General features: G+C 40.3%; 2 protein-coding genes across 3 annotated transcripts in view; one reads left to right on the top strand and one right to left on the bottom strand.

Moving 5' to 3' along the window:
- The window catches only part of ADSS2 (adenylosuccinate synthase 2), a 75,428-nt gene extending 53,068 nt beyond the window's left edge, over positions 1 to 22,360 (top strand). Inside the window, exons 15-19 of one of the 2 annotated variants that reach the window (XR_008551765.1) lie at positions 11,104 to 11,184; positions 12,078 to 12,241; positions 12,684 to 12,806; positions 13,506 to 13,676; positions 22,202 to 22,360. The gene's annotated coding sequence lies outside the window, so the exon portion shown is untranslated. Of the gene's footprint in view, positions 1 to 11,103; positions 11,185 to 12,077; positions 12,242 to 12,683; positions 12,807 to 13,505; positions 13,677 to 14,781; positions 14,882 to 22,201 lie in introns of those variants that run through there. The other variant, XR_008551766.1, reaches the window with a different exon arrangement.
- On the bottom strand, positions 632 to 27,090 carry CUNH1orf100 (chromosome unknown C1orf100 homolog). Its single transcript, XM_037510306.2, has 5 exons — positions 27,002 to 27,090; positions 19,998 to 20,066; positions 13,231 to 13,326; positions 9,327 to 9,499; positions 632 to 782 (listed from the first exon to the last, which is right to left on the bottom strand). Exons 2-5 carry the CDS (start codon positions 20,051 to 20,053, stop codon positions 691 to 693), a joined length of 417 nt encoding a protein of 138 aa, XP_037366203.1. The 5' UTR covers positions 20,054 to 20,066; positions 27,002 to 27,090; the 3' UTR covers positions 632 to 690.

Below are 27,090 nucleotides of genomic sequence, written 5' to 3'. Positions count from 1 at the left end.
TTTCTCTCTCAACCTTTGTGGGACTACCAGAAGGACTAACAAGAAACTCTTTCCTTTTTTACCTAACTTGAAAATCAACTAGAAAGTAAATGAGCATTGCTTGAAAATATTATAAGGCAAATGAAGACCTACAGCTACCTGGGACAAAGGATTACAGCTGGCACACAAAATACTTCCAGGAAGGAAGTACAAGGGAGAGCTTCTTTAGGTCATTCAAAAGTGCTATGTATACTGGGAAATATAGAAAGTCATAGCATGCCCAGGAAAGAAGAAATGCTCAGAAAAGATCTGTGACAATCTATGAGTAATCTCTACATTCAGTACAAGCAGGAGGTGAACACTAAGGCAGAGTGTAAATGGCCTAAGTGTTAAAGGAATGCTCCAACAGTTAATCTGCACAGGGAGCTTAGGGGTGAAGGAGGAACACAGTGGTGGTTTAGCTCCTGGATTCCAGGAAATCTATAAGAACAGTAGTGGAACACAGGCTCAAGGAACAGAGACTTCAGTGACCAACATGGCAGGCAATGGCCTAGGCTGACCAACTTAATCTGAAAAGGATTTGCAAATTTATAAATACTATAAAATTATAGATACCTGGACACAAACTTAAATTAGAAGTTGTTCTGATATATAAGAATGCCAAATATTTTGTTCAGATGCCATGGTTATTTTAATTTTTAAGTTTTTCTTTTAAGGCCACCTTTCTTCACAACAGTAGAACTCTGGTAGTGAATTAAGTGGTCGAGGATTTGATGAAACTGTGGCTAATTTCTGGCTCCAATCTGTAATTTAAAAGAAATTAATGATTTAAGACTACTCCTTATAACACATTGTCATTTCAACAATTACATAAAATATAAAATAGTTTATGGGATTTAAGACAAAGGAATAAATTAAAACATTGAAATGTGCCAAACTGTAAATAAAATAAAATCAAATTTGCATTTTGACATCCTAATTCTAGACCCCTAAGCCCATTAAGTCATCATTATAAATGGGTGACTTTCAGATTGTTGTTACCATCCCAAAATTCAGATCCACTTCAGTTTCCTCCAACATCCTGTGACTTCTTGCCTACAGTCACCAACACTTCTGCTTATTTAAAGAGAGGGTTCAGGGAAGACTTGGGTTTTATATAGCAATCATTGCATCTATACTTCATGAAAGGAAGACTAGAGTGTTACCATGATAGCATGGTAACCAAACTTAATGTGTCCAGTGCCAGGCACTATATTAGGTACATTACTAATATTCACAGTAACCCTCAGATGTCCACTGATATTATCACCTTCTCAAAGAGATTAACTAATTTGTAAATATACGGAATTTGTAAAAGGTGCAGCTCACGTTTGGCCCAGGATTATCAGACCTCAAAGTCACTATTCTTTTCACTGTTCTGTTTATGCCTTCCACAGCACTTCAATGGCATTGAAAGAAATGCCATTGTTACTAAGAATTCATAACATTAACCCAGGATAATATGAATAATTCATATTCATTAAAACAGGAGGTATGACTAGAAGAGCTATCTCTTCTTTAGAGGATTTAAAAAATCTAAGCATGATCTTGTCTGTAATCAGTTACCATTTGACAGCTTTGACCTTCTTGAAGATTACATTGTATTCCAGGGAAGTATATGAAGTAGTTTAAAAGCATCAATATAAGGAACCCTACTCAACAGCTCTTAGTGTTCCCTGTTTTAAGACTTACAGTGGAACTGAATTAAGCACATTTTTACCCAGGTGAATGTAATAATGTTCAGAGAAAATACAAAAAACTTCTGGGGTGGTGATTCCTTCCACTTAATGGTTATATATGCCAATAAAAAGGGACTCTTATCAAGCCTGAAATATGCTATACAGATTGGGAGCAGGGATAGGGAAAGGGAAATATGCCATGCAAATTGGGGGCCATTTGACAAAGTGAAATTATTGTTCATGTGGATTTGTGATGATGACTTCTTTGAAAGTCATCATTGGGGAAAAAAAGGAACAACTGTGAAACAAAAAATTTAATCAGTTTGCTGAAGAAATTCCATGTATTCCAAATACTTGAATGATTTAATAGCATTTAATATCATCGCTTCTTTGAACAGTTAAGAGGTCTTCAAGGATAACTTTCATTATACATGATTATTACCGTAATTTTAGAACTTTATTCTTGTGTAAGATGGAATTATATTGTATAGTTTTTTTTTTTACAAATATTTATTTTAGTACGTGCTCTTGATTGATGATGGTGGTGATAATAGCTAACATTTTTGAAGACTTATTCATGTTATGTACAGACACGATGCCAAATTCTTTATATAGATATCTCAATTCTATTATGTAGATACTATTTTTATTCTTTTTGTTGAGAAACCTGAGGATCAGAGAGTAAATAGTTACATTGCTATTAAAAGTATATATTTTATTTTGAAAGAGTGAGTTCTTTGAATTATTTGACACCAGGTTGAGTAACACAAGAGCAAATTTCATCTGAGGGCTTACTCATTCTCCCAGTTTAGAAATTCTCTGAGGACAGAGTGAATCTTCTCCATATCATCTACTATGTCTTGCATATAGTCAATGCTTATTAAATGTTTCCTAAATAAATAAATGAACACTCATTTACTGCTAAGAAAGAATTTTAATGAGGATTTTTTTTTAACTGAGGAATTTCTTAATAACCATGCTCTATCAAGGCCTATATTTAATATATTCATCAACAATTCCCCAATAAGAAATAAGAATTGAACATGAAATTCAAATTATTGCTAATCTAAACATTGCTGTGCTCTTAAATTCTGATCATGAAGAATGATAAACTACCTTACACATTGATAAACAACTTAATATTGCTTAATCTTATTTTGCGAATAACCTTTCCCCAAAGACTTCAAAGAGCCAGTTTCTTGATTTGAACAAATACTTTTTCTCTATCAATGCTTAGATTTGTAACATATTTCTGTTATATTACTTGCAAGCCAACCTTCAGTGTGATTATTTATAGAATAATTGCCACCTGAGTATCTCTCAAATCATCTGATTTTTAACGATTACTCTGACTACACATCTACTTCTTTTACTGCTACCACCTCTCATCATTTGTCGAAACCAAAGATTTCCCAACTGGGTTATACAATTGAGTTATTTGGGAGTTTAAAAATCACTGAGGATCCAAATCCCTCCCCCCAAACCATGAAATTCTGATTTAGTTGGCATTAGGTATAGCATGGGCATCTAGATTTTTTAAAGTTCTTCAAGTGATGTAGCCAAGCTTAAGAAAGAATCTAGTTTAATCACTGCAATGGACTTCTGACTTTGCATATTCATTCTTTGTCCCACCTTGCTCTCCAGTCCCTCCTTTTCTTCTGCATAGAGTAACAGCAGTTTCAATATGCAATTTTAATCAGGTCACTTGCATGCTCCTTAAAACTTTTCAATGGTTTCCCATAAATATCAGTCTAGAGATAAAAACACCTGAAAATGGTCTTTAAAACTCTCCTTGTTCTTGTAATGCTATACCTCCAGTCACATCCGATTCCATGATCCTTGTTGATTTCTGTGCTCTAACACACTTGTTTAGTTCCTCAAACACATACACTTCTACCACAGGCCTTTGTACATGCTGCACTCTCTGTGAAGCTCTTCATACTCTTTTTTTTTTTTTAGTATTTCCAAGGCGCCACCCACCATGTGGCCACCTTTTTTTTTTTTTTTTAGGATTTATTTATCCAAGAACTGGGGTACAGGCCAGATGCGTGGGAGGGTGAGAGGATTCACCAGAGACAGAGTGGGGAACAGAACAGGCAGACTGACGAAATACACTGCTGAGGGGAGCAGCGGGCGAGACAGGAGAGGTCTGCTTAGCCATGTGGGATTCTCGCTGGCCGTCCGGGACCGAACCTGCGCTGCAGAGGCTGTGGGCAACTTCACAGTGCGGCTCTCAACCGCCTGTGCCACCAGAGAGGCCCTCTTCATATTCTTTGTCTAAACTTTCAACTCCTCTTCTGACCTGTCATATGCTTCTATAGTACTACATAAACTTCGTTTCATAGCATTTATGGCAGATAAAAATTTTATGGTTTTTTCTATGTTATTTCCCCTCTACTTCCCCTTCATAAGTATAGAAATCTTCTGTCTTGTTTTGCTTCACATGCTGTTTCCAAACACCAGCAAACTGACTGACATATAAGTGGACTCTCACTAGTGATGCATTAAGTATGAATGAATGAAAATGGACCCAGCATCAAATATCTCCTAATCCAGTTGATGTCTCCTGCAAAATATAGAATTCCATTTATTTCTTTTCATCTTCCAGTCCTAGCCACCATCATCTCCAGTCTAAATTGCTAAGTAGCCTCCTTACTGGTCTGCACACCTTCTCTCTTGTTCCCCTCTGAAGTGTCTTAACATCAGCCAGGGGGGATCTTTCTAAAGTACAACTTATGTCACACCTCTGTTCAAAATCTTTCTCCAAGTCTTCCTTTTGCACCTAGAATAAAATCCAATCATCTCACCACCCTCGCCCTCACTAACTACCCACCAAACTAACTTCCCACTATACTAACTTCCTTTCTGTTCCTCAAATATGCCAAGCTCTTTTCAGCTTTCAAGCTTTTGCACTTATTGTTCCTTTTGCCTGAAATGCTCTTTACATGACTCATTCTTCTTTTCTAAGGTTCAGCTAAAATTATATCCAGATTTTCTCTGACTACACTATTAAAAGTAGCCTCCCTTAGCTAAATCAAAATCCTGCTTATTTCTCTTATAGCACTATGACAATCTATAATTTAAAAAAATTCTGTGTTATGCTCTGTATCTCTCCATCAGAATGTTAGCTACTTGCAAGCAGGTATCATGTCTCCCCTGATCACTGTACTCTCTGCAGACAGCACAGCTCATAGGGGGTGTACAGTCAATGACTAAATTGTCCCATGGTTGCCAACTTTCAAGATGGACCCAATGATTTGTGCCTTGTGGTGTCCACACTGCCTCAGGGCTGGCTGTGTGTGATTAATAGGATAAATCAGAAGCGATAGTATGTGATTTTGAGCTGGGCCATAAAAAGCATTGAAAATCCCAACTTCATCTAGGACTGTTCAATCTGGGGGATTCTGTTATGTCATCAGGACATGCAGTAACCCCATTGAGAGGCCCACCTGGAAAGGCATTGAGGCCCCAGTTTCCAGCCATCATGTGGGTGACAACTATAACAGCTATCATGACTGACAGCTGTGAGAACTTTAGAGGTGGCTCCTCCAGCCCCAGTCAAACCTTCAAGTGATTCAGCACTGACGACTGATGGACATCTAGCTGAAACCCCAAGAGATGGCCTGAGCCAGAACTAAGCAGGTCTCAAATTCCTAACCCACAGAACCATGAGATAAAAATCACCATCACTGATGTTCTAGGCCACTAGATTTTGAAATAATTTGTTACTACACTGTAGATAACTAATATCACTCAACCAATGATTCAATGAGTGGAGCAATGATCATTTCAACATAAATTGTCTCTTGACTTAGACTTCAAACTTCACTAAGTAAGGGACTATCTGGCCCTGTTGCTGTCTTTATTTGCCTAGCCCACATATTCCAGTACTGTATTTTATCTACAGATCCCCACTTGACATCTCTTCTCCTGTAAGAGATGTGGGAGACTACTTACAGGAGAAGTGGGAGACTACTGAGTTTGTTTTAATTTCTTTCTTTTGTGTTCTCTATTAACACTGTCCTTTCTAACTGAACATTATGCTCCATGAATTTTCTTCCCATTTCCTGTAAAACTTCCCTAGTAGCTTAAGAACAAGGGCTAGGGAGTGTGGCATATCTGGATTTCACCTGCACTGCAGACTTGCTAATTGCTTGCTTGTGTAGGTTTCTCAGAATTTCTAAGTCTTTTTTCTCTTCTGCTTAAATGAATGGAGATTTTAAGAATACCTACTTTGTGGGGGCTCTTACAACTCAACGCAACTGTGTGTGCACGGGTGTATAAGTATGTCACTTAGCACAGTTTGGGGCATAGATAGATAGTTTAAATTCTAACAACTATCCTAAAATGTAGATTTTGAATCTCCGTTTTACAGAAAAGCAAATAGGCTCTAAGAATCCAAGTATCTTGCCCAATACCTCTTAGTAGAACGTGGCAGGCTTGCAGTAAGCTAAGGCCTGAATCCTGTCCATGGCTTCACACTGCCCTATCCACAGCTCCCTAGCACTCTTCTTCCTGCAATCTGCACCTTCTCCAACCCATAATTCAAAATTAAAATTAAACAGGACTGACAGGACCTCCCCTGGTGGCGCAGGTGCTTGAGTGCTGCGCTGGGAAGCTGTCTGCAGCCTCTGTAGCACCGTTTTGATCCGGCCGGCCGGCGAGGGTCCCTCATGGCGAAGCAGACCTCTCCTGTCATGCCCGCTGCTCCCCTCAGCAGTATATTTTGTAAGTCTGCCTGTTCTGCTCCCTGCTCCGTCTCTGGTGAATCCTCTCACCCTCCCGTGCATCTGGCCTGTACCCCGGTTCTTGTATAAATAAATAAATCTTAAAAAAAAACCAGGAGTGACAGACATTAATATTCACGTTAATATTCAACTCCTCAGTTTCAGTATTTGCTCCTCCTCTGCCAATCTGCATTTTATTTCCCTGCTTTCCCCTTCTCCCTTTCTCAGTAAGGCCAACATCCTCATTGCTGGAGTCTGCCCTACTCTCTTAGCCCTCACCAACCTCACCATCCTTGTTCTGCCACTTGTTGCAGGACCCCCATCAGTGTCTTCCCTGGATGTTCTAGATACTGGTGACCTCATCTTTCAACGTTTGCTCCCCTACCTGGTGCCTCATTATCCTCTAATAGCAACTGTTGCCTCATCTTCCCAGTGAGACCTTGAGCTTCCATAGCTGAGGTCTAGCCTGGGCTTCTTTCTCTTCCTTCCAATGACCCAGCACAAAGCTGAGGACACAGTAGATGGCAAATGCTTAATGGCTTTGTTGAGCAACCACCTGGTGCTATAGGCTTGGAAAAAAATAGTAATTGTCTTTCAAAATAAACAAGGAGAAAATCTTTTGTGTCTGTTTAGCAAGATTTCCTCATGGCAGGGGACTTGTAAAGAAGGTGCTATTCACTATCACTTTGGAAGCCAGGCCCAGCTCAATTCCCTCAAGCATGTGAAACAGACTTCAGACTGTCTTAAAGGGACAAATACCTCAGCCTTTTCTGTGGGGTAGGAGTCCCATTGATACTTCCCAACCACCTTTTCTTTCCAGTCACTCCTCAGTCCCTGGCAGCTTCTACTGCCAGATTTCATACTTCTTCAGTCCTAATCTATGCCCTTGTTTCCTTTACTGTGTCCCTCCCCAAACCCCCTCTGGGATCCCACACCTCCCACCTGCACGCTCTGCCAGCACCTCTTTCCTTAATTGACCTTAAATTCAGCTCCCAGCTTCTTCCCCTATGCCGGTTCCCTCTCTTCTCAGATTCTGAGCTACTCTAACCTTCTCTTATTTTCCAGAACCCAGGATTGCCCTGCTTTTTAACCTCTCACCTAAATTCCTCCTGTCATCCCAACCCCCATCCCAACTTCATCTGTGACCACCCCCAAACCTGGCTCAGCTCTCCCCAGATCTATGTCTCCTGTGCAGTGACTATTTTTCCTGATTGCTGTTGCTGTCTCCTCTCTTGGGACCGGAGTCCAAGGTACAGGTCTTTCTTTGGGGGAGTAAAGAAGGAATCGCAGATGCTACCTTTTAATTAAAAATAAGGCTATTAAATAAATAGTACAAGTGACAGTATAACTTAAGGATCAAACACAAATCTTGGTAATGGCCTGAATCTGAATTCTACTCTTACCTATCACAGTGTGATTTGATGTAAGTTGACTGTCTCTTTTACTGTAAGATGGGAAAAATAATAGCACTTACCTCAGAGGATTTTTTTTTTTTTTTAAGATTTATTTATTTTACACAAGAACTGGGGTACGGTCAGATGTGTGGGAGGGTGAGGGGATTCACCAGAGACAGAGCGGGAAACAAAACAGACGCGCTGGCCGAAATACACTGCTGAGGGGAGCAGGGGGCGAGACAGGAGAGGTCTGCTTGCCATGTAGGTTGCTCCCTGGCAGGCCAGGGATCAAACTCATGCTGCAGAGGCTGCAGATAGCTTCACAGTGCTGCGCTCAACCCACTGTGCCACCAGGGAGGCCCCCACCTCAGAGATTTTAAGAGGGCAAAATCACACTGTGAGAGTCCCAGAAATGTTAGGGTTACTCATTTTGAAAGCCTATTGATAAAGCAATTCCTTCTACTCACTATGATTCAATGCACCAACGACTACAGGAATGCAGGTGATGGTCAAGTTGGCATCCCTGTGCGTACCCTGCAACACATTGGTCAGGAGCCTCGGCCCCCTCAGTACTTTTGTTAGGGGGAAAAGGATGTCCTAAAGCTAATTCCATACAGGCTTTGTGGACTCCACCCCCACCCCAGGCCAAAGCCAAAGACACTGGGAACTCCAAATCCCATCACCACCAAAGGGAAGGTGGCTGGGACCTGAGGGTGGGGTTAAGCAGCCAGGTCGGTATAAAGCCAGACACGTGGGCTTTGGAGGGTTCCCCATTTTGGCTCTCTGCCAGCTCGCAGCGTCCGGCCAGCTCGGAGAGTGCTTTTGGGTTTCCAGTTTGGTGGATCAGGTAGGACGCATTAAAGACTTTATTTCCCTATTTTCTCCCTGAGTTGTACATTTTCCTTATTTCCTTTTCCCTTGTAAATAAACCTTTTATTAACCTTTTGTGTGTGCCTGTAGTGGAGTATTCATAAGTCCCTTGTAAGCACGCTGGTGAGGACCCACAGCCAGGCAACCCGTTCAATATCCGGGCTGCCCTATAACACTTTCTGTCCATGCTGCAGTATAGAGTTATACTTAGGAAATTTATCATTTTCCCAACATGTCTACAAATATCAAATTATTGTCATAAAAATAAAATAAAATAGGGGAATGAGAAAAAATTTCCCTCAACAATCAGTTTAAACACAATGAATTTGTGAAGTGACAAGAGGCTCAGAGGCAAGGTCAGATTTGATTCTGCTTCCAAGACATTTATGTAGTTTCATCCTTAATGTCTCCTACACAGGGAGCTTGGGAAGGAAGAAAGGAAGAAGCAGCACTCAGGGTTGTGCTCTAAATCTTCCTGCACCCTGAAACCCACACACCACAGTAAGAGGGCGCGTGTGCCCATTCAGCCCTACGAATGATACAAGATACTGTCCCTCAGACACAGTCTATGCGAGAGGCTCATGTATGGCCTGGGCGAGGCTGATGCCAGAGATTGAGGGTAGAGTACCCTGACTCACCATTCTTGTAAAATGGCAGAGAATAGTGTCTCTGATAAGAGGTTTCTTTGTACCACGATTCTGAAGGCTTTGAATATCTTCGGAAAAAAATATATTGAATGAGAGTTCGTTGGTCTAGTTGAGGCTGATACTGGATTTTTCTCTTGGATGGAACTGTCAAGTCTATGAGAGGTCTAAATGAAAACACAAACAACTTGCTGAATACTAGCAGAAACATTCCATTTTCTCGTCAGCTGGAATCTACTCCCTAGAAGCAGCCATGAGGCTTCCAGAATAATTTTGACAAGACTCCATAACTTTACAGCCAGCCTTTTGAAAAGTTGTCTGTAGATGGCCTAGGGATTCCATTCCCCTGCTCTTCCTTTAACATCCTTCTTCCTCCCCAATTGCAATTACTTACAATTTTGACCTGCATCAAAATTTCTAATAAATCTGCTCATGCATAGATACTTCCCACACTCTAGATTTTCCCAATACCCTTTCCCATTGCAATTTTTCCTACATTGTTTGGTTCCCTCAAGAAACCAATATTTTCTCTTGACCAAACCAATCACTATGGTATGTATCAGTGTTTGATAAAAATGAAATCAGTTATAACTTTCCTTACCCCTATTTAGATGAGTATGGATAAGATAAAGAATATTAAATTGAAGTGATGAAATATCTTCATATGCTTGTGAAAATATACATTCACTTGAGTAATTTATTTAAGAACTCTGGTGATAGGGACTAATACATTTTAAATGTTTGTCTCAGCAACCTCAGGAACTAGGAATATCAACAAAAACAGCCTAAGAATTTTTCTGGGTGTAGCATACAAGGCTCCTTTCAAGTTAGACCGTAGCAGGAAGCTTGATTACCCTGGAGCAATTGGTACACATCACTAGGAATGACAGGGAATGCCTGGGGGGCTGGTCACTGATGTGCTTTTTGCCCCAGGGACTGACCATTGAAGCACCTTGTTAATAAGATTGGAGCCATGGCTGGGGCTCAGAGTACATCAGTGGACTCACTCTCCCTGAAGCCCAAAATCCAGTATTCAGTTTGACCCACCCTTTTCTCTGTCAATAAAAAGGCCAAGATCTTGCTCTTGGGCAGCATCCTGCATCCTACAGCCTGCCCCATGACTCCTGTTTCTTTTTTTTTTTTTTTAATCAGTGCAGTGTTGCTGATGCAAAAAATTTTCATAAAAATATTTTTATGATAGTAGAATCACAAGCTTTATGTGGAAAAAAATTATTTAGACAATATGGAATGCAGAAATGGTAAACTGTGGAATTATAAATTTTAGATGGAAAAGTACACCATATATTATGAAATTTAAATGAACAGTTCAAATGAATTGTGCTTTAAATTGATGAATTGTGTGGTATGTTAACTTTAAATTGATGAATTGTGTGGTATGTTAATTGTCTCAATAAAGCTGTTATACAGAAAAAGCCTTCAATAAAAAAAATTAACCAAAAAAATTATCTATACATTGCAAGTATCATACACCATGATCAAATAGGATTTATTCTGGATGCAAGAACAATTCAACATTTACAAATCAATCAATGTGACACACCCTATTAACAAAATGAAGAATAAAAACCATGCTTATCTCAATAGATGCAGAAAATGCATTTGACAAAATTCAATATCCATTCGTCATAAAAATTCTCAACAAAGTGAATGTAGAGGGAATGCATCTCAACATAGTAAAGGCCATCTATGACAAGGCTGCAACTTCTATCAACTCAAGGGTAAAAATTGAAAGCTTTTCCTATAATTACAGGAACAAGACATGGATGGCCACTCTTACCATTCCTATTCAACATAGTACTGGAATCTCTAGCCAGCAGTCAGGTAGTCAGAGGTAATAGCAACTAACAATTCAGAAGTGACTAACTCTGCTTAATCATAATCCATTATACTTACATATTTGGGTAAAAAAAAATTGATTGTAATTTGCCTTTTTGTTTGTTTTGAAAGGTATGTTAGCAAAAGTATAGTGACCATGCCTGAAGTTTAGAAAGAGCAAGAATAAGAATCTGGCCATGTATGTGCAATACTGTATGGGGGGAGATATTAGATGGGTGGAAGGGTGTTTTCTTGTTGATAGACATAGAGAAAGACCAAGAATTCCCACCAATTTGATCCTTTATTTCCTCTTACTTCATGCTTGATGGGTAGTTGGTCCTATAAAATGAATGCCTTCAATGTTAAGTGGGAGGATTACTGTCCTTGTGAAAGTATGTCCCCCATAGTCAATCAAAATATTAACTATCTGCTGGAGATGTGAGTCTCTTGTGAGTTTAGGTTCCGTGTGACCAACACTGTCAGTCTGGTCACTTGGGAATGCTGACAGCTCTGGCTCCTGAACTACGTCCTCTCCCTAGATAAACCCATCTTTGACTAACAGCCTGCTCTGCCTTTGGCTTGGGTATTTCTATGGAGCAAGATTATTGTCCCTTTTCACATGTCACTTTGGTGTCCTTCTGAAGACAAGATTTTCACTCTGACACAGAAAACATTAAGTTGGTCATTAAGTTGGTGAGGGGAAGACAATTTCTGGGAAGGTATTTTATTAGACAACTATCAAGTTATATCATGACTACAATACATAGTTAGGGCAGGTCCAAAGAACTGAATGATTTTCTAGGTGGTGGTGGTTACTGTTGTTTGTGATTTGTCTTTTTCCCTTTCCTTATTCTTAACAAGGCACCTAATATTCATTGCTTGACATTTGCACCATGTTTTATCCTTAAGGCTAATCTTTGGCAGGCACAAGGAGAGTCCAACTTCCTTTTGTCTGAGCCATCTGCTGGTGCTCCTCCTGACCTCTGGGTGCAAGGCATTCGATTTGGGGAACTTATCAGGGTCCACACAACTCACTGAATATGCCCTGGGGAGATGCCACAAGCAGCTCTGCAGTGAGTTTCTGTCATTTCCTTTCTTGTTTGTCCTCTGGCTGTGGGCATAGCCCTATCAGAGTTTAACCAAAGCATGTAATTGGATTAACCCAAAAGATCTTGACCTTAGAATCAGAAAATGTGGATAGATTCCAGTCTCAGGTTTACCAACCAACTGTATCTCAGGCAAGACTTGTCATTTCTCTGGGCTACCATTTAGTCATCTAACTGGATCACAATGACTTCTAAAGTTCCTTCCAGTTTGATCATGTATTAAGTTTAGACTATGTGCTATTTTATAGATGCCTTGGCTCCCTTTTCTTTTCATGGAGGATACTCAGACTTTATTAAAGGCTATTAAGAGAAGAGGAGGATTTTATAAAATTCATAAAATATTACTCAAAATAAGAGCAATCAATATGTGGAGTTCTTGGAACTTAACATTGATAATTTTATTTAACAGATAAGGCAGCTGATGCTGAGAAGGAATGGAAATTGTCCAATTCAAACATTTTATAAACCACTCAAGTTGTTGTTTTTAAATACTGTGGATTCCAGTCTCCACAAACTAGAAAATACTGTCAAAGTACGTGCTTTTTCCTTTTGTTAAAACCGTATGCAGAAAGGCAGAAATTAATTTAGATCAAATTCATAATATTACTGAGAAGGGAACTGAGTCTCAGGAAGGTTGAGCTATTTGAACAAGTTGAAACTCTAAATTCATGTTTCCTAAATTTCTTTGATGATTTCATAAAATTCTATATTCATTTCTAAGCAATCTGCTCAATGGAGACTATGTGAAAAATAGAGAAAAAGACTAAAAAATATGCACACTACCAATAATTTTACTACTTATAAAAAAGCAATTGTTAGTAGTTTGGTGTTGTCCTTCCAAATGTTATCTATCAATTTATTACTGTTGTTGTTGTTGTTATTAAAAACTGTATTTTTTATATACCATTGATATTTAGTGTAATTTTTGAAAATTGATATTTAGGAAGGTGTCTTACCTGGGAGATCTCTTCGCACTGTAATCAAAATGAACTCGTGCCAGCTGTTTAGGGAGATAGCCTTTGACATCTCTTCCTTGATGAGCAATGAATATACTAGTAGAAAAAAATAAAGCAGTAAGAAAAAAAAGCAATGATTATAATTAGTTTTTTATAGACAAATACAAGCTGTGAATAATGAAAATATATTTGGCTTTTGTCCCTAGTTCTTGACACAGAGCTTCTACAAGTCTTGGAATTTCTTATGGAAATGTCTTTTCTTGCCCATTTTTCAGGATTTATAAGGAAATGTTTCATATGTCAGGTATGAGGTTTAAAATATCAGGAAAAAAATTAAGAGGATTTATAAAACCCAAATGTTGATAGCTCCTGAAATGTGGGAACGAGGAAATGGAAGTTCCTTATACTATTTGTTTCTACTTATGATATGTCTGCAAATTTTCACAGTAAGTATTTTTGTGTGTGTCTGATAATTAAAATATGGGGACTGAAAATAAAAAAGCCCTGTGATGGTTTAGCAGAATGTAAGCATGAAGGAGGGACTCTTACCCTGGCTGAGAGGCCTGGGTTGTGAGGCTTTGTGATTTATTTATTTATTTAATTTCCTTTTTTCCCCCCACAATAAAAAAGGGGTACTGCATCTGAACCACTGGTGCGGGTCATTAGAAAATCTTTATAGGATTTTAGACAAGACTAGTGATATAATGCAGTCTTTATTTGAGAAAGATTTTTCACCTGGTGGCAATGTGGTAAACAAATTTAAAGATAATTTGACCATAGTAGAAAGACTGTTTATTTTTTAAATTTTTGTTTAGAAGAACTGGGGTATAGGCCAGATGTGATGGGGGTGAGAGGATTCACCAGAGACAGAGTGGGGAACAGAACAGGAGGATCTATTAAAATACACTGCTAAGGGTAGCAGTGGGTGAGACAGGAGAGGTCTGCTGTGCCATGTGGGTGAGCAACTTGGCTGGGGATTGAACTCAGGCCGTTGTGGTGATAATGTTATAGAGCAACCCCGATATTAAATGGGTTCCTGGCTGTGGGTCCTCACCCGCGCGCTTTAAAGGGACTTATGAATACTCTACTACAGACACACACAAAAAGGTAAATAAAAGGTGTATTTACAAGAGGAAAGGAAATAAGGAAAATGTACAACTCAGGGAGAAAATAGGGAAATAAAGTCTTTAATGCGTCCTACCCGATCCGACGACCTGGAAACCCAAAGTCACTCTCAGAGCTGGCCGGACGCTGCGAGCTGGTGGAGAGCCCAAAAATGGGTCCCCCAAAGCCCACGTGTCTGCCTTTTCTATTCACCTGGCTGCTTAACCCCACCCTCAGGTCCCAGCCACCTTCTCTTTGGTGGTGATGGGATTTGGAGTTCCCAGTGTCTTTGGCTTTGACCTGGGGTGGGGGTGGAGTCCACAAAGCCTATATGGAATTAGCTTTGGGACATCCTTTTCCCCCTAACAATAATGCCAAGACTTAACACCTAGGCTACCAAGGGGGCCCAGAAAGACTATTTAGATGGCTATTGTGTTCATTTACAAGGGACATGATGAAGCTCTGAACCACATGGTAGAAAAGTGAAGAATGTTTTAGGAGAGAGGATTGAGAGTAAAAAGAGAACAAGGTGTTCAAGAAAAGGCCAAGGCTTCAGGCATTGGGAAGAGCTCTGCTGTTCCTCAGGAGAGGGGGCACATTTGTTGGCAAGAGGACTTTATAGATATGAATCATTCACAGATTGGGATCATTCACAGATTCTGAGCATGAGGTAGGTGCTTTAATAATTCAAGGGGAAGAGTCAGTAGACAGTAGCATGTAGTTTTTCAAACTATTGGCAAGCTATTGGATGATGAGTAGAAACTTAAACTATGCCTCCAGCCCAACCAGCAAGTATTGAATGCACATAACATAACTTGCATGTTGCTAGGTTCTACATGTCTAAGAAAGAGTCCTTGGCCTTTACATGCTGAAATAGTGATCTGAATAAAGGGTAATGGGGCACAGAAGAGAGAGGAGTGTCTAGGATTTGAGCTGCAAATAGGATGGGGAAGAGATTCTTTTTTCTTTTTTAAAGATTTAAAAAAAGATTTCCTTTTTTTAAGATTTTTTTTTTATTGATACATACAAGAGCTGGGGTACAGGCCAGAGATGCAGGGGGTGAGAGCATTTACCAGATACAGAGTGGGGAACAGAACAGGCAGACTGACTGAAACACACTGCTGAGGGGAACAGCGGGCGAGACAGGAGAGGTCTGCCTCGCCATGTGGATTGCTCCCTGGCCGGCTGGTGATTGAACTCATACTGCAGAGGCTGTGGATTGCTTCATAGTGTGGTGTTTAACCCCTTGCACCACCAGGGAGGCCCATGGGGAAGAGATTCTTGGTAAGAAGGAATTAAAGAAGCCAAGACTTGGACAGAGTTGAGATCAGAGTGGACTGGGGGGATCCAGCAGGGACCTTGCTGTCTAATTTGTATGAAAGACAAGTGCTGTGAGCAGGGTGGGTGGGTCTGTCTATGCAAACAGGACCTCAGGGAACTCTGATTTTCAGAAAAACCACAGGCTGTTTGGGCCTGCCCTGGTTGAGATAAAATGACTGAGCCCCGAGTAGTAAATAACAGGGGATTAAGTCATAAAAAGAAAGAGGATAATAGGGTGTCGTAATAGGGAACGAAGGGCCTTTCTGAATGCGTGGGAGATGTAACCCTCTTAGGCACCCATCCAAGTTTCTGAAGCACTACCTTAGAAAGAGTACGGTGGGTCCATGTTACGGTTTATCAAGAACCGTTTGTAGCTCTGAAACAACACGGGTTGCTATGCTGCTTGCAGGAGACTGTGTGGTGACCATGGATGCTTTATTAAGTTCCTACAACAAATACTTGCTGAATACAGTTCTGAGAATGGAGATACCCTTCACCAGCACCAGGGAGCGTGCCCTGCCTGCAGGCCCTGGAGAGTCTTTCTTGGCTGGTTTTGACCCAAGCGTGGAGAGAGATGGGGAAAGGACATCAGCATAAGTGCGTTGGGGTGGGAGGTCTCAGTGGAGAAACGGAGAGATTTGGTCCAAGAAGACTGGGACACTTTGCCTCCAAGTTTTTGGGTAAGCTTTCTAAGTTTCCCTTCCTTCCCCATATGCCTCCCGATTAAGGGTTAAAATATCGGACCTGGCCAAGGAGGCTGCCAGACTCTGCTCAGGCCTGGTGCATATTTTCCAGTCCCTGCAGCTTCTCTGAGGGCTCAGTTCATACAAGAGCAAAACTGTCCCCTGGGAAGGTGAGTGTAACTGGAGCTCAGCCGCAGACAAAATTCAATATGCTCAGGGGAGGTCAGGAGTGTTTGTCCCTCAAGAGCCTGAACCCACTGCCTGAGGTAGCCCGAGTTACTCTGGCTATACAAGTCCCTGTTATGTCTGTGTCTCGTGCTTTACAAAGCATCCTTACAGAGGTGATCTCATCTGATTCTCGGTCACCTTGCCAAGTAAATATTATTAACACCACATTATAGGAGAGGAGACTGCGGTTTAGAGAGGTTAAGTAGACTTTCTAAATACCGCCTCACGAGTAAAAGTCAGAGCCATGAATCAAACCCAGTTCTCTAAATTCCATGCAGCATCAGAGTCATCTGGGTGCACGTTGCCTTTTTTTCCGTAGAGTTCAATACTACTTTTGAATGAAATCTCTCATTCTCCCACTTTTGGGCAGACAGGGAGTAAATATGTACCAGAGAAATAGGAAAAGGATAGAGACACCCTAACGTTAGGTGGAAATTACTTTGAATTCAAGGGAACAAATAACATCGCATTCTTTCATGTGTCTGCATTGACCTGGGGGCTAGGGCTGAGGAGATGGTAAATACTGTCTTTCTGCCCTGCAGTTTAAAATCTCATAAAGAAAAACATGTGACTAATCATACAACATGGGTGGCTGCTGTACCAGTCAGGCCCGAGGCTCAGCAGGAATAAGAATTTACCAGGGAGAAGAGCAAATAAGAGCAGCAGATGGGAGACCACCCCCCTCTCATCTCAGACCCCTTACTCCACAATATCTCCTTAAGGAGTTTAAGCCTCAGTTTACCCATCAGTACAGTACTATCTCCGCGACTGCTTACATGAGAGGAAATGGGACACTTGTGGACAACTTGTACCATTCAAATATCCCGTCAGCATTAGGTGTTGATTGACCCCCATGGTTGCCTCTTGATATCTCAGAGACTCTTCACTTTAAAATCCATTTAAATCTAACACCACTTCCATATCTTTTAGCTCACTATACTTATCCACCTAAACTGATCTTTTTAGAAGCATGCTGGGCCCCACAACCAACACAACACCTAGCCCTGCCCCTGAGGGACAGGTCTGTAAGTTTGGGAATGGGTCCAGTTAACATCTGCACCTAATATAATTCTTATTATGGGAATTCTGTATGGTCACTACTATTTTTGATCCTTTACTATTTAATTTTATGAGTGGTATGCCCCAAGGGTTAGAAGGGATGACTTGAGTAAATACCTGTGGGAAAGGTTCAGCAGAAAGGAACCCTTCACAGGTATTGTCAATCACCAGGAGGAAAACCACAAGTGAATGACAGAATTTTTCTCATTGCTTCTTTCATTTTCATTTTTACAACAAATGTGCAAAGAGGGCCTAAGTCCTGTGGTACTCTGTTAGGCAGAGATTATGATGGGTTGTAGAGAGACACAGACAAGGTCAACCTCAGGGAGCTCACCTGGAGATATTCTAATGGCAGAATCAAGAACCCAGATGTTGGAATCAGACCAGTGGCTCAAATCCTACCTCTGCCAGTTCCTCATAGCTGTGGGAGCTGGGGACAGTCACTTAGCCACTCTGTGTCTCAGTTTCCTCCTTTATACCTTATAGTTATTATGAAGAGCAAATGAGTTACCATGCACTCAGAGCAGTAAAGGATGTGGAAGTGGTAACTGCCATTCCAGGGGGTGAGACAGACAGGAAATAAACAAAATAATTGGAAGTTATGTAATGGCTATAACAGAAACCAAGAAGACCGAGAATGACGGGGCAGGTGGACAGAAGGAAACCTCCTCTAGCCAGTGTGGTCAAAGAATTGCTCTCTCAGATGCTCACCACAGAGTGAGCCAGGCTGGGGGAGAAGGGGCAGAAAGGGGTGGGGAGCTGATCCAGGGAGAGGGAACATGCCCAAAAGCCCCAAGGTAGGAAAGAGTTAGTCAGGGTCAGTTCAAGTAGGGCCTAGCAACAAGTTTGAACTTTATACACAAAATTCAATTGCCGAGTTTATGCAATGGAGGGCCATGATCCAATTCACATTTTATGAAGCTCGCACTGGAGACCAGGCGGCAGGAGGACAGGAATGGGGCTTGTTGTGGACAAGCAGGGGAGATGCAATGGTTTCTCGACTGGGGGGCAGAGTGGAGAAAAAGTGCAGTGAAGAAAAGCTTAATGATGGGAGATGCATGCTGGAAGTAGAACTGAGGAATCTGCTGATGGATTGGTCCCACTATTATTGCCAAGGCAGGAAAAGCACAAGGTAGACAAGTGTGTGTGGAGGGCAGTGCCACCAAATCTAGTTTAGGGGCAGCATGCCTGGCCTCGTGGGGCTGTCAGGAAACTGCAGAGAACTGAACCTGCCCACCTTGGACTTCTGCAGTCCCAGCGCTTGCTGCACTGTTCCACCCAAACCCACAGCTGACTCAGACCAGGCCAGAGGCTCTGACTTGGTTCCATTGAGCTCCAGGCAGCAGCAGACAAGACAAGTTTGTTTTCAGTTTCCCAGGAGATGGGACCACAGTTAAATAGGGCTGACAGTGGAAAAAACACAGCTCACACACACAAAGACAAACGCAGGGCTTGTCGGGAGGCAGAAATCAAGAAGTACTGGAACCTATCCCTGTCTCTCTCCACCTTGCTTCCTCCTTATGTGGGATTCAGGAAAGGGGAGTTGGCGGGGGCAGGGGGTGAAGGGGAGGCTCTGTAATTTCTCTGAAAAGAAAGCTCTAAAAGTATCTAGGAACAAAACATCCTTTTGTGAATTTCCTTCAGTAATCCCAGGAACAAATATTGTTCAAAATAACTAAATATTTCTTCAAAATAAGTAAATATTTCTGGCCAATTATTGTTCAAAATAACGAAATATTAAAAGAAACATGAGGCTTGTTAAAATACATGAGGCCAACAGGGCTGTGCTTGGCTGACCCCCAAATCACTTCCTGGGCGAGATTTCCTGCCCCAACTTTATAGCTGCTGAACCTTAGCAGCCTCGTACCCAGTGATGATAGGAGGGCAGGGCTAGGGTTTTTAGACTGGTATATGATATCTCTCAGCAGGTAAATTTAGCACAATAAAATGTGTCTAGGGGTTGTTATTCTTGGGCCATAGATAAATTTGAGGAAGAGTGAGACTCCTACTTAGTTTCTGTCTGTATAGCCACCCCCACACTGCAGAAGCATGGGCGTGGTTCGTTTTATCCCAAACTAAGTAAAATGTGTACGTGGGTCTCTGTACAGCTTCTGCTGGCTGAAGCCCTGCCTAAGTGAAAACAAATATCTTTTCTTCCTTTCAGAATTTGGGGTTGCACACTTGCTTGGATTTGGCCACGAGAGATGGATGTTGTTTTTTTTTTTTTTTTACAACTTTCCCTAAACCCAAAGAAACTTCACTGCTGACAGTTGTCTGTCAATCATGGAGCACCAGGGCAAGCAATTCTGATTGCCCAGGGGTCTGTCTGCTCTGCTGCAGCTCTGGCCGGGTCTGTATCTGGATAAATACTACCTTGATGGGATCACTGGGCGGTGGTCAAGAAACTCTCTTAGACGGATAGCAGTCATGATGGATGGAAGTCTGAAAAAAAGATTAGAATGGAGGATCATGCTGTAAATTTATACATATTTCTGGCTATGAGTTACCTGGTACTACAAAGCCTTATCTTGGAAGTAAACTTCTCCCTAGCTTCTGCTAGGCTACTTAGGGAAAGAAATAAACTAATAGAGGAGAAAAAGAAATGGAAAGCATAAATAAAAGGTGTTGTGCCAGATGGGCACTTAGTTGCCTTTATTGCCGTTGTCAGTATGCTTTCCTGCTGCACAAACCTGAAGGCTAAATGCTACATTTCTGGGACCTGTCCTGGCTAGAGTTCTGAATAGGAACTATATTTCTCCAATAAAATGTACTCCAGTGAGATTTGGAAGGTGGAAACTAGACAGAGGACATGTCTTGCTGCTTTGACTCTTTCCACCAGCAAGCGAGGTTGTGATGATATGGTATGGTATTTTTCCACAGCAGAACCCCAGTTTCTAATTTTCAGCTTTGGGAATGTCAGGAAGTAATTGCTTTGTGAGCAGTGACTGAACCTGGTGTTCCAGCATTTAAACATCAGCTTGTGACTTGTGATAGGAGTTGCAGTAGCAGTGCTGGCAGTTTGGCTGAACTCAACTGTTCTGGAAGCAGTCCCCTGATTAGGGCATAGTTAGCTGCTCCATGATAGGTCAGTTTGTGAAAGTGCTTCCTTTCTACAAGCTTCATGTAAGCCTTCTCCAGAACCTGTCCTTCAGCCCTTCCAGTGATCCCAGGGCAGCTCATCATTTCGGTTTCCTAGACTGACCCTATACAATGTGTATGCATTATGTGTATACAAAGACAGCCATGCCTCGAGTTTGCATAAACATGGCAAACAGCAGCAGAAGTCTGGACTGAGACCCATTTGACCTATGACACTGCAATGGGTTGAATGTTTTCATACCCCATCAAATTCATATGCTGAAACCCTAATCCCTATGTGATGGTATTTGTTTTTTTTTTTTTTTTAAAATAGAGGCATTATTTATTTATTTATTTGTTTGGTTTATACATGCACTGGGTACAGTCAGAAGCGCGGGAGGGTGAGAGAATTCACCAGAGCCAGAGCGGGGAGCAGAGCAGGCAGAAGGACCGAAGCACACTGCTGAGGGGAGCAGCGGGCGGCAGGAGAGGTCTGCGCGCCATGTGGGCCCCTCCTCCGGTGGCCGGGGAGCAGCTGGGGATCGAACCGGCACTGCAGAGGCTGCGGGCAGCTTCGCAGCCCAGCGCTCAACCGCTGAGCCACGGGGGAGGCCACCTATGTGATGGTATTTGGAGGCGGTGTTTGGGAAGTGATTAGGTCATGAAAGTGGAGCCCTCATGAAAGGAAGCTGCGCTCTTATGAAAAAGACCTCTGTGAGCTCACTCGCCCTCATTCTGCCATATTCTGGATACAGCAAGAAGCTGGGGGCCGCCACCCTGAAGGTGGCTCTAACCAGAGCCTGACCATGATGATCCCTGATCTAGGACATTCAGCTTCCATAACTGCGAGAAATAAATTTCTATTGTTTATGATAATTTTTATAGCAGCTGAATGGGCTAGGGTGCCTGTTCTATAGACTCATGGTCACAGTGCTTCTGTGAAGGGTTACGTGAGGCAATCACTTGAGTGTTCTGTCACCTAAAAATCACCTTTGAGAAAAGAGATGTTTCTTTGTATTATGTTTATGCGTTTCTATGCATTGGAATGTATTATGTGTCAAATAGCATGTATTAATTTATATCAGCTTCCCAGAAACCCTATCAAATATGATCACCTTTTTACTGACCAAAAAAACCCACAAAAAACCCAGAGGTATTAAGAAGCAAATGTCACCTAGAAACCAGGATTATAACTACTCTGTTATATTGAAAACAAGCACAGAGTACCCATACCATCAGCCAAAATAAAAAGAAGGGATGGCCCAAAAGAAGCAGGAACCAGGAGGGAGGAGGATTGGGGAGCAGTGTGTGGGGCTTCCCTCCTTTCCCTTTTATAGTCAGGACTTGTTAACTCATTGTCCAGGGGCCAGCTAGCTGCTTTATTTCACCTCTGAGCATGTTTTTCAAGCAACTTGAAACATTTCAAAGATTACGTTTTAACCAAATAGTTTGGCTAGCCTACTGAGCCTGTTCATTATAAAATGTGTTTTTACTTTCAGCACTGGTGTGATTATAGAAAAAAGAAGGAAGAACAAAAGAAAAATCTGAATAAGCACAATTGAGTTTTTGCTTCAACTTGGAAAGCTCTGTGGCTGCTGGGATTTTAATTCACTGGAAGTGTCATCCTGGAGAGAAAAATGTAAGATATTCAGGACATTTGTGCTCCTAACAACAGCACCATGTATATATCAGATGATAAAGCGATTGCTCTGCACCTAGGAATTCTGAATCAGCACCACAGGGAATAAGCCATCCTGGGATGCCAGGCTTTGGCATGAAAATGTTTTCTGAGAAACATTAATAACTGACTTGGAGTCTAAGCCTAAATTCCCAGGATGATCAGATCTTATCTGGAAGTGGTCACAGTGCTGTCAATCTGGTCTTTAGAGGATTCCTCTACCATGTATGTGAAGGACAGCAAATCACATTTCGTATGCTTACTTATTTCTTGAAGACATAGGAAAATGTAGATTGCAGTAAGATATGTCAGTGCATTTTGCTTTAGTCGATCGTAAAACATAGTTCTGTATTGAATCTGAATGTGACAGTAAATTATGGTGTCACATGTCACATGTCACATGTTAGATTTACCTCAATTTCCTTCTTCACTGTACAACTGCTATTCTCGGCACCACAAACAACATAATTTTCATCTCCTTTAAAGTGCGATTTTTTTGTTGTTGTTTTAACAGAAGAGCCTCCCTCAATGTAAACTTCTTCCAGAGCAAACAAATTCTCTCTGTACCCTCATCTGACCTTTTACTCAATGTCATATTAACTCCCTTTAAACTGAAAACATAGGAAATAATGCTTTCAAATAACAGCAAAATCATTGGTAAACACCTATTTTTATGTTTAATTATATATATATATATATATATATATATATATATATATCTGTACATACTTAAATACTTGAAACCACAGCAGGTATTCTATTTATCAATACATTCTCTGGTTTTTATTTACAAGCATATTGTGAAAAACTTTTCACATTGCTACAGAGTATTCTATTTCTAATACTTAATATTCCTTTGTGTTGTTTGGTGAGGTACACCCAACATCTTACTTAAAACAGTATGCCCACTCCACCCCACCCTTGCATTCCCTTCCCAGTCTCTGTTTTATTTTTCTCCAAAACACTTATCACCATCTTTCATACTGTATGTTTACTTATGTATCTGATTTATGTCTTTCTTTCCCCATTAAAACATGACCTCTAGTTGGGCAAGGATGTTCGGCTGTTGTGTACACTGCTGTAGCTCTAGGGCCAATGATAATAACTGGTCCATGACAGAGATGTAATAAATACTTATTGAATAACTAAATAAATCCTAACTTCTGAAACCCAATCTTCTAATGTTGAACATTCTGGTAATGCTGAGCATCTACATGAATATATTCTGATTTTATTGAATTTAATTTTTAAGAATTTTTTGTCAGAATGACTAAGTTTTGGGCATCTTTTTGAGTCTTATTTAGAAGGAATTTAAATAAATTAATACAGACTCATAAACCACTGTTGTTTGATACCCAGAGCACAGAAAATAAAATGTAAAAATAGACTTTTATATTATGTTTATGTTCAGAAAATAAACTAAAGCAAATAATTACAGGTACATTGCCTATATTTCCTCATAATTTATTTAAGATTTATTTTACTTATTTATGCATACAAGAGCTGGGGTATAGGCTAGCGGTGTGGGACAGGGGTTGAGCACATTCACCAGAGACAGAGTGGGGAGCAGAATAGGCAGATTGATTGAAACACACTGCTGAGGGGAGCAGTGGGTGAGACAGGAGAGGTTTGCTGCGCTACTTGGGTCAGCTCCCTGGCTGGGGATTGAACTCGCACCGCAGTGGCTTTCCATAATTTCATAGTGCTGAGACTTAACCCTTTGCACCACCAGGAAGGCCCTATTTCCTCATAATTTATATTCAACATGGTGATTTCAGGAATAAAATATGCCTAAATTTCTCAGCATTTTTGACATTATAGAATATATTATAGATCAAGTCAGATTTCTATAAAATATATACTTAATGGTGGAAGACTGAGTGATTTCTTCCTAAAATTCAGGACAAAGTAAGGATGTTACCTCATTACTCCTGTTCAACATAGTATTGGAACTCTTAACTAGTGCAATAAGACAAGAAAAAGAAATAAAAGGCATACAGATAGGAAAGGGAAAAAATTGTTCATGTTTGCAAATGACATACTTATCTATGTAGAAAATTTTAAGGAATCTACAAATAACCTCTAAAACTAATAACTATACTTATTAAGATTATAAGACATGGGGTTAACACATCGAAAATGATTATTTTCCTATTCTTTGGAACCAAAATTCAAAATATAACTATTAACACTCAGAAAAAGGAGACAGAAATATTAGTATAAATATAACAAGACATGATAAGGTCTGAATGTTGAAAACTACAAAACATTAATGAAAGAAATCAAAGAAGACCTGAGAAACATCTATGTTTATGATTGGAAGAATCAATACTACAAAAAGGATAATTCTTCTCGAGTTAATCTGATTTATCTGATCAAACTTCTCAGAAGTATTTTTTTTTTGGTAGATAAAGAACTTATAAGATTTATATGAAAATGTAATCAAAGTAGGATAACTGAAAACAATTTTGAAAAAGAGTAGCCATCCTCTGGTAGGGAGATAATGGGAGAACTAGTTCTCAGCTAACACATACTACTACCAGATATTTTACATATGTTGTTTTCGTTCAATCCTCACAATAGTTCATTAAAAAACTGAATTTGTAAATGATGTCGAATTGCATATTTAAGGTCACAGGCCAGTAAACAAAAAAAGCCCTGTCTGTTTAATTTCAAAGTCCATTCTCCTGCTGCTGTGGCATTGATTCATTCAACAAATATTTATCAGAGTATTAGTGTTGACTGGCAAGGTATCAGGCACTAGGGGAAAAACATTTTGCAAAAGATACATGCTTCTGATCCCATGTTACTTAATGGTAGAGAAGGTAAAATCAGACATTCAATATAGGTACAGAAGTCGATATAAAATGAAAGCACAGTAGCTGTTAAAACAGAGTTCTTTGGCAAGCTGCCTTTTGGGTATTTTAGTGTCTGTGTTCCCTTCCTGTCTTTTAGAATTCTAAGATAATTGTTCTAAGGCATTAAGAAGATAAAAGGCACTTTTTTACCCTAGAAAATCTGGACATTTTCCCTGATCTGAAACATGCGAGGAATTTTTCTCATGGGGTATGGGCTTTTCCAAGGTTTAAAAACAAATTTAAAATTTGGCGTGTTTTTTATGGTAGGAAAGAGTTAAAAATTATATGTTACATTAAAGTCCGAATCAAGTGGAACTAGTAGTAAACCTGGTAAGTTTAAAGAGCCTGTCGGTCTCCACTAAATAACTACCAAGTTATTATTTAATTAATCTGCCCAAGGTAGGGGCAGAGAGGTAGGCTATGAATCAGGATCCTAAGACTCTGGTGTTATTTATCTAGTAATTTTTGAGAAATCCAAGGAATTGTGAGGACATAGCATTTGAACTGGTGTATAAACAACACTCATTAATTTTCTGAATGCATTTGATTATTCCAGGGTCTTTGGTTCCCCTTTTCCTCAGAGATGTGGCATCTGCACTTGTGGCAATGGGGAAGTTATACCTTAAGAAAAATCCTGTCTAATGATCTGACAGTGTAAAGAAGGTAGAGAAGGGGCTTTCTCAGAACTGGGAAGACCTGCCCTGGCTGGGAGGATGACTTCAGGATCGCTTTTTAACTGGGGCCACTGCTTCCAGCTGCTTTTGAACATGTTACAAGAGTTCATTTAGAAATCATTTTCACTGAGTTTTTTTTTTTTGACAGACCTGTAATCCTGTTTCCCAAAGGAAGCTAGTCTTCACCATTCAGGAAGGTTGTTTACACACAAACACACATGCACACCCATACTCACACTTCCTGCTATGAATTCTATTGTCTTAATGCTTTTTCCTCCATCCTTCTCAAGTCTAAATCCATCCATTCATCGGGGCCTTATTTAAGTCTTATATCATCTCCGATAAGCCCTCTGTTTGGAGTTGCAAACGGTTCATTGACCAACTCTGAATTTCCAGAGACTTTGATTAATTTTATTATGAATTTTGGTTATAATGCCATTTCTTAGAGATGTTTGTTTGTTGATCTTGTGGATTGGCTTCTTAATTTACTTATTTATTCTATCATTTAAGAAAATATTTAATGAGTCACAACTTTGTGCCAGGTCTTAAACAAGGTGCTAGATAGTCTTCAAAGAATAAGACATGAGTTTCATACAGTCTTATGTTTCTAGCTAAATGTATGCTCCTACATGTTGGAAATCATATTATTTTAGTGGCCACTATCTTCACTTACCTTAATCCCCCTCACAGTCTTGCACTTCCATTCAAGGAAAGGTACAATGTGTACTTAGGAATACATGAGTAAGTGAAGGAACCAGCCAATTCAGAAAACTGATGATGTAGTTAGGGGTTATTAAATCTTTGCTCATCTGTGATAGAGACCCAGATATCTTAAGGAATATAGGTACATGCCATCTCTAAGAAAAAAAACTAATTAAAATTATTCAAATAATTCAAAGTAACGAGAATGAGTATTCACTTTTGAAAATAATTCTTGGTTTTCCAAAAAATTTTGCCACAAAATTTCTTTAGATTTTGAACATTCAAAATGCAATCAGCTACTTCATAAGGTACACCTGCCAGGAGAGAGAGGTGCAGGAAGTAACAACTATACTGGTGTTGCCTACTTGGGCTGCAGTGAGTACAAACCTTGTTCCTAAAAGTGGCCCTCTGAGGAGTTATTTCAGCTGCCTCCTGACGTTGGATGTAATGCAAAGGCACACCACAGAGTTGTAGGA

Source organism: Talpa occidentalis, unplaced genomic scaffold, assembly GCF_014898055.3.
Source record: "Talpa occidentalis isolate TD23 unplaced genomic scaffold, MPIMG_talOcc4v2.1 talOcc4.14, whole genome shotgun sequence".
Classification (NCBI taxonomy): Eukaryota; Metazoa; Chordata; class Mammalia; order Eulipotyphla; family Talpidae; genus Talpa; species Talpa occidentalis.
This window is presented reverse-complemented; position numbering and strand designations above follow the sequence as displayed.